The sequence below is a fragment of the Opisthorchis viverrini genome (genome assembly GCF_000715545.1).
Source record: "Opisthorchis viverrini unplaced genomic scaffold opera_v5_262, whole genome shotgun sequence".
NCBI lineage: Eukaryota > Metazoa > Platyhelminthes > Trematoda > Opisthorchiida > Opisthorchiidae > Opisthorchis > Opisthorchis viverrini.
In genome coordinates this window covers 204181-216390 of record NW_008751916.1, presented here as the reverse complement: position 1 = coordinate 216390, position 12210 = coordinate 204181, and the positions used below count along the sequence as shown (strand labels likewise).

General features: G+C 44.3%; 1 protein-coding gene across 1 annotated transcript in view; it reads right to left on the bottom strand.

Annotated features, from left to right (window-relative positions):
* Window positions 1–210: 210 nt before the first annotated feature.
* T265_09156 (hypothetical protein) overlaps window positions 211–12210 on the bottom strand; it is a gene marked incomplete at both ends in the record, with an annotated part of 44029 nt that continues 32029 nt past the window's right edge. Inside the window, 4 exons of the mRNA XM_009175162.1 lie at window positions 211–1058; window positions 4792–5008; window positions 7570–7751; window positions 10065–11122. Coding sequence (XP_009173426.1) covers window positions 472–1058; window positions 4792–5008; window positions 7570–7751; window positions 10065–11122 — 2044 coding nt within the window. The remainder of the gene's footprint in view (window positions 1059–4791; window positions 5009–7569; window positions 7752–10064; window positions 11123–12210) is intronic.

Here is a 12210-nt window from a genome sequence, read left to right as displayed (position 1 = left end):
TCTCCAGAAATGCAGCTGATGATCCTTGACTGGGAATCGATCACTCAAATGTTAGACTCGACCAGGACCTCACCAATCACATCAACTAGTAAATGCCTCCATGATTTCGGCTCAAATGCTGTTAATGAAGGAAAACCTGTGTAGTGTTCGGAAACAACATTGGCGGTAATTAAGGAGAGTGCCCGATTTTCAACTTTCAATTTAGGTTTTGCGTCAACTCATAGGTTCCGAAGGAATAGAAATCTGACAGGTCAATAAATACGACGACACGGGAGTAATGTAAATGATATTGGATAAATCAAAACTGTACATGCCTCACCACCATTTTGGTAGATAATCGGAAGCACATGATTCAGAATAGAAGCATCTGGGGCAGCAGAGAATGAAAGAAAAGTGGCGAGATGATGTGAGTGAACGAAACAATGGCATTGACAAACCTCCCAGGGTGATAAGACAAAACGGAAGGGGCTATCAGGATTCGACCGGAGAGAACACATCGGCATGCATGCTGTGCAAATAGCACAATGCGGCCAATTCATAACAAAATTCATCAAAAATTACTGCGCCGAAAACAAGATTTCGGACACGCGTGCTGATTTCCGGCTCCGGAGGATCGTCCTCATTCGAGTCTGAGTCGGCAGAACGCCGAACGGGTTGTGATCGTTTCGACTTCAAGATTGGACTGGAAGTAGTCAACTTCTGCGCACTGCGGGGCCACAGCTGTTTGAACGCAACGTGACCCAAAGGCAAACCAGACGTGCTACCCCAAAAGGACGTCAGACGATGTGTGGAGAATGAAGGCAGAGAGGTACGGCCAGGACGTTTATCAGATCTACTCCTTTTCGCGGGATACTGATCAACCGGAAAAAGTGGCATGATGAAATTCGAGTTGGTCCAGGGACGCACAGTCAGAACAAGGGGATCAATGGCGGAGCTGAAGCGGGAACTTGAGGTTGGTAAATTGACATTGTCGCCAGTCGTAATATTTCCGGGTGACGGCAACCAAACTGTCCGAGTTTCGTTTAGCGGTCTTAAAGAAGGGCGGTCAATGCTGGCGCCTGGTAAGGGAGATTTAAAGTACATATTTAAGGCAAAATACGAACCAAGTTTACGTATTTCAACCAGATGTACGATCAAAGGACACGCATTTCCGGCAACCAGCCTAGTTGCTCCATTGATACATCAAGTGAAACATAGACAACTAATATCTGTTCGCCCCAAGAGTGAACACATTGGATTTCGGTTAGTCACAAATTCCCAGTCAGTAGTCCACAAACAATCACTTCTATGGATGTTAAGCGAACTCTTAGAACAAACCCGACCACCAAGACTGGCACAGTCCATGATATTTTGTGATTGCGTACTCCACAGACAAAATCTAAACGCACTAAGAGCGACAGTTTCGAATTAGGAGCATTAAAAAGGGGGGATTTTGCCACAAAGTGGAATTGCTATTGACGGTAGTCACGCCCATCGTAGGCTGAACTTCAGAAACTATAGGTCTATACACACAGAAGGAAGTTTTATCCCAAACCTGAGGCACATTGGGATTAATGACCAACCGTATCCTATCTTGCTTCCGGATGGTGAGCAAAGCCAAACAAAGAGGATACTGTAACACTGCGGCCAAGACAAGTGAACTCCGGCTAGCAAAGGTTGTCTATAGGAGCATAGGAAACATGAATAGACCTGTACATGACAACCAAACCGAGCATCTAACCAGGTTAACACGTGATCTTTTAGTTATCCACTACTGAACCAATTTGTCGTTCACCCGGAGTAACTGGCTTATCATCAGCATTCGTGGCTTCAACCTAAGTCTTTAATACGCTTCTACTTAACTCATGAGATTCTGATGCCTGGTTTCAAACACCTTTTGAAGCCAAAGTAACACTAAAGAACACAGAAGCACCGTCCTGGTAGGCAGGAACATATGTGAGAGAAATTTGTTACCCTAGATTTTACCCCTGAATGCTAGGTTCATTTTGGGGAAAGTAGTTGGTTTGCAGCTTGTCATTCGAACAGTTTCCGGGAACGTTTCAGTGACCGCGGTACACAAACTTGACCGAACTATCTAATAATGGACGAATTCCCTTTTCTACAAGGACCTCCTACCGCCGCCAGCTTGATCGAGATACTGTGCGCTTTCTTACGCGAATCGGACTGAAAAATTAGGTATACATTCAATCCTTCCAACATAAATTCCATCGTACTCGTCAACGGCGTTTTGCGTATATCTGAAGATGTAATGCACACTTGGTGGCATCTGAACATAGTAGAATCAGACTCCTACCTGAGGTCTATTCAGTTATTACCTACAGACTTGTGATACGTAGCAAGAAAGGCGCCACCGAAAACCTAACGTAAACCTGTACTCGATACCGCGGACATCAGCGTTTTTGGTGACGACAACCAAATCACACATTACGATGTACTCAGAGGCTACACAGTGTAATGATATGATTCGTGCTGTCCCATGGGAGTCCTATTTATTGGGTATTGGATATGCTGAGGAAAATCGTTGCCGTTCAACTCAGTTTATCAACTATAAACCGTGTACTAAGGGTATGTTGGTTTCAGCTGCTACAGTTCCGATCACCGGAAAATTGGAGAGCGTGGAAGATACGCCCAAGCATTGGAGGCGATGATATGGTCAGCTATTTCGGGAAATTGGGTAGCCACACGCTGAAGGCGATAGTTTCGATGAACCAGCGCAACTGAGCCATGTCTGCCAGTGTTACAAACCACTGGTGAGTTGGGAACACAGCTTACAAATGAAACAATTCAACAGCCTCTTACACTTAGACTGTATGCAAACGCTCCCGTCAATACAAACTGCGTGGCTCAGTACTTGGCTTGACTTAACAGCGAATTCCTGAAGGTAATGTCGATATGGGCCAATGGGGCTATGTTGTACTAACTGTTTATGTGCTTGCGGCGTTGTTATACTGGTAAAGTTTTATTCACATTCAAAATCGCTTTTAGAGTGACCCAGTCTCAACCAAACGTCTAACCAGTTTTAGTAATCGGTCTCACGGACACCCGGGTCAAGATTTAAAGTATAGATGTTCCACATGAGCTCTAGGCAGTAGTGTTGCCTGGTATTCGTGAGTGTTGTTTCTATTTCGTTTTATTTGTTCATTACCTAGATTCGCTACTCTCCCACAGTTTACTTGAGACCACACACAACCATGTTCTGTGAGTATTACTTTAATTATCCTGACCTACACAACGCACTGCTGATTTGCGAGTTAAGTTCGGTGACCACGGGACAATGTCGAAGAAGTTATAGCAACCGGTGACGAGACAGCTACACATAAGACATATTGGTATTTTGAAGGCGACGGCACCGGCAAAAGCTGTTTACTGGCCCATGTCGGATAAATTTAGGACAGTACCGCAAAGGATGTTTCAAAGACATCACAACAAAAAACCCAGTCAGGTGCTGATCACAGCCTTGACCTGTTATAAAGTGGCCATAACGAATGGTACACACTAACCACACTGGACTGATTCGTGGTCACACGTACCTAGTAACTGTGAGCGCCTATACAAGCACAAGGATGCGAAATTTATGCCTGCGACCCCTACAACAACTGACATCAGAAAACGGACCGACACTTTCCGGTATTCTGGCTTAGTTGAGGGAAATGATAGTAACAGTCTCCCTAATGGATAGGACCAACGCTCTGTAGATTCCTTTAGGCGCGTTCTTCTGAAACCAGAAGAAGTTGGTATGTAGAGCGATAAGCACAGAACAGTCCGGATGAGAGCTCTCGTGCTGAATGCCTGCTGGACAGAAATGTGAGAACTGTTCTCAACATTCCTCGCCTCTCGTTTAACAAAGGCGGACAAAAGACGGTGTCAATAAAACATACGGTGCCAGAATCAAATGCTTCATTACAGGTGGTTTTCCCGTCGGAGGTTTTGCCGTGGTCAACAATGGGTCCAGAAACTCATTATTCGAAGAGGGCTGTATCATACGATATGAAGCCATTTGAGTTCAATATGGTAACCAAATACACACACACACCACAAACCGGAGGTTGGAAGAGAATTTCGGCCAAGAGTGAACAGGAATTTTCTACTGACGAGAAGTAATGCAACGGAGCCAACAGCTGGAAATTCAAGTTCTCGAAGTTCAAGAGATGGGTGGACGGTGCGACTTGGTTGCAACCAAACTGCTGGTCAACATAGCTAATACGCCATTACAGTGCCCAAGCCAAGGGCGCTGGAAACCAACTGCATAGAATCTAATCTGCTTGTTCACTATCCAAATTTGTCAAGTCCTCAAAACTCATGTGATACCAACACATGGCCATGTTCCTCTTCGTGCTTCTTTGCTGTGAAAACATATTTGAGTTGCTTGGACCCACAAAATGCACTCTGTCCACGCTAGATCACTGCCCTTTATTTATTCGTACCAATCACCTTGTGCGGGGTCTCTCCAGATTGATCTCCCTTGCGACATCTAGGTCGGTGCACAGGATCTAGTAAGAAAATTAGCTGAACGCCCATACGAAAACTCGCAAGTGAGGAGTAATAAAAAAAACCACGTTTCCTTTTGTTACTATGGTTATGCTGGGTAGAGTCCAGAAGGAATTTCGGACGACAAAATAGGGGTATCAAAAAGAACACAAGTTTTTTTTCAACAAAGACGCGATCTATATAAAATCTATCCTACATCACTAGGAACGCCTTCAGCCAGTGATTGCGAAAACGGAAGGGACTTAAGTTTCACTCTCAGCACCACAACATGGTGGAAGGATTCATAGAAACGCTTGAACATACTTCGTCTAGAAGAGCCGGAGTGCGAAGTTGAGGGGGATGCAGAACTGCCATTTTGTTGATTCAAGTGTTCTGTAGAGTAGAAATCCGGATCGATGACAGTATCAGTGGCGTAAGGTCGCCCACAGCTCAAATATACCCGAGCCCGGTAGACTAGGGAGTGCCAATTCTCTACGGATGCTGAAGTTACCACTAGTTGACTTCGTACCGTATGCAATACCTTAACAGAAATGTTGAACGAAAAAAGTGGCAAGTCAATGTGGGTGAGTTATAGACAGCGATGACTGAAAAGGGGTATTAGAAGAAAATTACCAGAGATAACAGGCAGACAAGCAGACAATAAGCTCGAGTGATACGGTATTTGTGAGAAGCAACGGATGATTAGTCTTTATAATCAGCTCCTGAAAAGTGTGGTGGTTCGCGTAGTTCGGGGGTACACCCGAAGATGTAGCACGATAGGCAACAAACCGGAGCTTGTGTCCGCAGAGGAACGATGACAGATAACTATCCAAGAGACCACTGTGCCACTACGGAAACAGAACAAATGTAATGTGTTTAGGGCCACAAAGTGGTGAGGGAACCAGGAATAACAATCGGGCTTTTTTTAAGACCGCTTCAATAAAAGTGGATGATGTGTGGATGATGGGAGGGCCGAAACTCTCACTAATACATCAGCCGCTCTCGAGGAGTAAACGTGCACATAGCACGTCACGTCACGTCACAGTCACTACACAATAAGTGCTACCTGAAGCAGACGGACGAAATTGCATTGATTGCTTATTGGATGAAAGAAGAGCAGAGAGTGTGCCACAACGACGTTCACAGTATATGCTACTAAAACCAGGCCACTTGCCTCAAACACCAAACTTCCTTCAAAATTAAAATAATTATCTGGAAAGCAAATCACCCAAACAACGGAATACGGTCTCGTACAAAGCGATATGAAGGTACGTAGTGGGCAGTGTCCCTGAGAAGGCAAAAGGAGCCATCTTTTGCTGAAGGTTACATCAGACAGTAAATCAGCTCCTCGTTTCAGTAAAATCTAAGAAGTTCGGTTAGTCAACCATATGGGTAAAAATGAGAGCAGAGTGAAAAGGGAAGAAGGCACGTCCACTAGCATATTTCTCGACTATAGGTAGGCCGAGATATCAGTTGCCCTATCAAATACACAAGCCGTCACACCACGACAAGAATCAGTTTTCCTGTGGGGATATCTGCCAAGTGCAGCACATAGATGAACGGTACTTTATTTTCGATTGAAGAATAAACTTTCTGAACTAGAAATGCATGCAGTCGATCGAGTGTGGCTTAATTCATAATTCGCACCATCCAGGGCATGTAATGCATTATAGCTGGTGTTGATGACAGCGGTCATCAGTAAGTCTCCACCAAACATACATTGAGGATATCGAAGCTGGTTACTGTTTCTTCTCGTCTACTTATCAAGCAAGTGAGCTACTTCGCAGGCAATTCAAGTGAAGTCTTGTCTTCTACAACTTGCCTGTTTAAAGGTTCTTCCAAGATTCAAAAGGAAATTTTCACCGAATTTGAAAAAGAGCCAGCCTGCATCTCGTCTTGGGATGCTGGAACATTTCCCAACGTCTAGCAATCAGATCATAGAAGTGACATTTGCTTCCAGCTGGTATTAAAAATGCGAAATCGCTGCCAACCTTTTAATTACCGCAAATGCGTGTTCCAAAGTTTCATCTATGGATGCTAAGACAAAGCAAGGTTCACATCAAGCCTCGACTGGGAAAAAACAGATACTATGGTGCAATATCTGGATGCGACAGATCATGCGTGTACTAGGCAGCTGGACGGTGGTCGCATTAGTCACGTGCAACGGAGGTATGGTTCTAATGTAGTACAGTAAATGCTTACAAACACGTGGCTAGTGCGACCGCCACTCGCTGATCGTACGAATTAGTGCTTGTACGCGAGTTGGGCACTACCATGCTCTACAAAATACGCACTGAACCAAGTATAGTAGGTCAGCGTCCTGATAACGACTAAGAATGCATAAAAAGCGAAAAATACTACGGGACGAGGTAACCAATCACAACACGCGGAATGTGTGTGAAGTGGACTGTGTGTCGTGACAAAGCACCTGATACACGAGCACACGTCCAGCCCGTTAGTCTTATGGTTCATTGGTATACTGGTCGCCTTTGATAAGACAACACTTATCGTCTATTTTGAAAATCATTTCACCCTATGCCTTTGAGATGGGTTGAGAACTGAAATCAATCACTTTTGTTCAGATGGACTCTACTTTTTATGCAAACCCATTACTAAGTCAATCGTTGCCAGAGAGAGCCGCAAAATTCTTCAACATTCAGCCAAACGTGTTCGATCATTCATCTTACCCTGTCCACTCTGCTCATTTATATCCAAATCCTAGAAATCAGAATCGGGAACCCATTTGAACATGCTGACAAAGATTACATCTGTTTCCTGTCAAGACGATAACTTTATTATAAAGAAGCGGCTTCATGTGAAGCAATATCACAGTCTCGCCTTCTACCTCGTATAATACTCCAATTTTGAAAATTCTGAAGCGATCATGTATGGACATCAGTGGACATCTGTCCTAACCAGAACAATCGCGTCGTGACGGGGGACAAACCGTCCAAACGAGAGAATGCGAACGAAATGACGCTCAACCCGAATCTTATATGTGCCAAATTATTGGAACAGAATACACTTCCATGGAAAAAACATAGGATTTTGCTGAAAAAAACTGGTCAAAAAGGATAAGCACACAAATGCTGACCGGCCTACCTTGGAAACTGAATTGGCATTCGACTTAAGCGCCAAACCGACCGAGTTCAGAAGGTAATTGTACAACAGTGGGCATGGATAGGCTGCCAGAGCGGCTATCAGGTCAGTCAGTAACAGATTGGTAAAAAAGCAGTTGGTATGCAAATTGGACAACCGATTGAGAAGAATAGAAAGAAATGGACCTGTTAGGGAGAAGAGCGAAAAATCAATAAAAGATATGGATGAGGTAACGCATATAAAAAGCAAGCGAATTTGAGTAAAGCGAATTAGATGGGAAACGGAGGCGTGACAGCAAATGCGGAGTAAAGTTGATCACGAAAAATGCTCCAACGAAAGTTCCGTCTTAACACAAATCACCATCAAGGAGCATTTCGGTTGCTGTTCAGCCAACACATCCAATGGGATACCAGCGATAGATATAAACGCCCGAAATCATCACAGTTGAATAGTTGAACATGTTAGTGCACGAATGGGCTACTCTGATCTAAAGTTTCAATCGACAGCCTTGTACACATCAAGCCTCGACTGGGAAAAAACAGATACTATGGTGCAATATCTGGATGCGACAGATCATGCGTGTACTAGGCAGCTGGACGGTGGTCGCATTAGTCACGTGCAACGGAGGTATGGTTCTAATGTAGTACAGTAAATGCTTACAAACACGTGGCTAGTGCGACCGCCACTCGCTGATCGTACGAATTAGTGCTTGTACGCGAGTTGGGCACTACCATGCTCTACAAAATACGCACTGAACCAAGTATAGTAGGTCAGCGTCCTGATAACGACTAAGAATGCATAAAAAGCGAAAAATACTACGGGACGAGGTAACCAATCACAACACGCGGAATGTGTGTGAAGTGGACTGTGTGTCGTGACAAAGCACCTGATACACGAGCACACGTCCAGCCCGTTAGTCTTATGGTTCATTGGTATACTGGTCGCCTTTGATAAGACAACACTTATCGTCTATTTTGAAAATCATTTCACCCTATGCCTTTGAGATGGGTTGAGAACTGAAATCAATCACTTTTGTTCAGATGGACTCTACTTTTTATGCAAACCCATTACTAAGTCAATCGTTGCCAGAGAGAGCCGCAAAATTCTTCAACATTCAGCCAAACGTGTTCGATCATTCATCTTACCCTGTCCACTCTGCTCATTTATATCCAAATCCTAGAAATCAGAATCGGGAACCCATTTGAACATGCTGACAAAGATTACATCTGTTTCCTGTCAAGACGATAACTTTATTATAAAGAAGCGGCTTCATGTGAAGCAATATCACAGTCTCGCCTTCTACCTCGTATAATACTCCAATTTTGAAAATTCTGAAGCGATCATGTATGGACATCAGTGGACATCTGTCCTAACCAGAACAATCGCGTCGTGACGGGGGACAAACCGTCCAAACGAGAGAATGCGAACGAAATGACGCTCAACCCGAATCTTATATGTGCCAAATTATTGGAACAGAATACACTTCCATGGAAAAAACATAGGATTTTGCTGAAAAAAACTGGTCAAAAAGGATAAGCACACAAATGCTGACCGGCCTACCTTGGAAACTGAATTGGCATTCGACTTAAGCGCCAAACCGACCGAGTTCAGAAGGTAATTGTACAACAGTGGGCATGGATAGGCTGCCAGAGCGGCTATCACGTCAGTCAGTAAAAGAGTGGTAAAAAAGCAGTTGGTATGCAAATTGGACAACCGATTGAGAAGAATAGAAAGAAATGGACCTGTTAGGGAGAAGAGCGAAAAATCAATAAAAGATATGGATGAGGTAACGCATATAAAAAGCAAGCGAATTTGAGTAAAGCGAATTAGATGGGAAACGGAGGCGTGACAGCAAATGCGGAGTAAAGTTGATCACGAAAAATGCTCCAACGAAAGTTCCGTCTTAACACAAATCACCATCAAGGAGCATTTCGGTTGCTGTTCAGCCAACACATCCAACACATCCATCGGCAGCCTTGTTAATACACTGGTATTATGGTCATACACAAGTTAGGCACCTGCTACTTGACCCTGCCACTTGAGTAAATGGTCACGGCTATGCGGTAGCGAAGCATCGGTGTCTGACACTTTTGTTAGTATCAGTGATAGTGATGACGATGATTCTTCGAAACGACCGAGGCAGCTTTGAAGCTGATTGCTCGGCTATTCAGTCGACGGACGTCCGGACTAGGTTGGCAATGAAGCCTAAAATGGAAATCAGCTAGGCACCAACAAGCAAAGCAGCAAGATGCCCAAACGAAATACGAATAAGTTCCATTAAACTGAGGTAAGGCACGACTTGGAAGTTAAAAGATGACAGAGGAAGAGCCTTCTCAAATAAAATGAGTGTATAAAAACAGTGTTCTATCCTCAGTTCAGACGAACGAAGGTTAATTTCACATGAGCAGCTGAAAACCTTGCAAATGCACAACTTGAACAGAGACCCGATAATTTGGGGACAAACGAAAACAAAAACAGAGGAACGGCCGGGCACTCACCGATTCCACCCGCAATAGGTGATTTATTTCGTGCAGGATGTGAGGAGTTCGAGGTGTGTGTGCTTGAGCTCGTTGGCGACTGAGCTTGTGTGCAGACACCACTACACAAAGTTTGATGTTCTGATGATAGAAGACTATCTCGAGGCTTCGGAGATAAAACTGGATTTATGGCTTCGCCAGGAATATCAAGTTCTTGAAGGAATTCCGGATCGATCGGAGGCAAGGTGGAACAAGAAGGAAGGTGACTGAAGTGAAGCGAACAGTTCCAAGGCAATGAAACATGGTCTAATGCAGTTAGGAAAGAATTTAACTCATCAATTTGCAAAGGTGAATCGGCGTCGTCGTCATCGTTTGAATCCTCAAACGACAAGCCCTCAAGGGACGGATTTGGAAGACAGGTGCAGACCTCATCGTCGGAAACAGGAAAATCATTCAAAGGTTTCGAATCGAGGGTCTCAACTAGATTTGCAGAAAGAGTTTCTGGAATATCTCCGCGCGAATTCGACGGGTCGGTCGACAAGGCGGAGACCGCCGGCTTCCCATAGTCGACAGCGGAGTCATCGTCTGAAAGATCACAAATGTAGTTCAGCTGATACAGTGAAGATGCTCGAACATGAGATCTAGATAGAAGGGGGGAAGATCTGAAGTCGTCGGTGACATGATTTTCTATGGATGAACCATTAGATGATGCCGAAGGTTTGAAAGGTTGACTAGCAAGTTTTGTGGGTGTGGTCTGAAGTTCCTGTTGGTTACGAATTTCAAATTCTTCCAAGTCCTTGTCAGACAGAAAGGTATCAGTGGTACCGTTCGACAGAATCAGGGGAAAGTACTTGGAGCTCCAAGCCTGACATGCACCCACACGCCGACGTATACGAGAGAATGCGCTGCGAAGATATGGATAAAGGAAAGGGGTTTCTGGGGCTTCGAAAGTGGCATATGCATTGTTGACTAGCACCCAATCAGCTTCCTGTGAATTGCTAGAACTGCCCGACGCATTTCGATCGTCTGACACTTGCGGTTGAGTCGGAACACCATCGGAACTTGGAGACTGGACACGGCTGATAGAGAAAACAATAGGAGTGGAACGGTCAAAATAGAAACCAGCGAACGCTCTGTTGGCGTTGATGTTTCCCTTAAAGAAATAGTGAGAACGACAAATTTGCTTCCACTGGCAACCTAAATAGGCTACGACAGGGCTCAGGTCCCTGTAGCCTCCACAAATTAACCACACGACACGACACACGCGGCATATTAAAAGCCCTCCATCAGAAGCATAAATACAACCGCAAAAAATTCACCATACAATGAACTTCAAAAGAATCGGCAATGTGCGCAATGGATTTATCTCGGGTGAATTTTGATAGAAAATTGACAGCAAAGTGAAATATGAAGCGGTAGCCTAGCGGATATACTCATCTCTCAATTTACAAGTCATTGTTTTGATGATGAATGCCAAAATGATCGAACAAGAGGAAATAGCCCTGAGACGCAGTAGTCTGCACCTTCCATTCGGGCATACGTTCCTTTCTGACGCAAACAACTGCTGCCCCAGTTATGGCGTCCTTATTGACTAAGTGCCTCTTGTGTAGTATTGAAGGGAGTGCACACCCGGGCAACTTCCAATAGGGAATTTGGCGAAATCACTCTATAGCGGTGTTCCTCACGTTTGAACATTTACATTTATTAGCCCAGCAAATCTCCAAAAAAATAGTTTTCCCTCTCGTGTAGTATCTATCCGTCATTCTTTAGGTTCCGGCGGATATCGATAGACCAAATAAGACTGATACTGAATCAGCTAGGTATATGGACAGATTGGTTGATCCACCAGCGCACTACCTTATCGGGCTATCGGACTCAGTCCTGCAAATAGAATAACCATCCCTCATATGCGGAGCAGATCAGACGGAAAACTATTTGTTAGGTGTTGGACAATCGAAATGTGCTCTAACTTTAAAACCATGGTCTGGGAAGCAGTCGAACACCCCCACGCGGTGTCACATGATACTGAGATGCGTGTGTAAATAAAGCAGCGAAACACACGAAGCACAATTTGGCCAGACATAATGATAAATGTCACTGAAAATTGGTCACCATGACATGTAGTCCGCTTTACGGTCTGACTCCCGTGCACATATATATATATCTA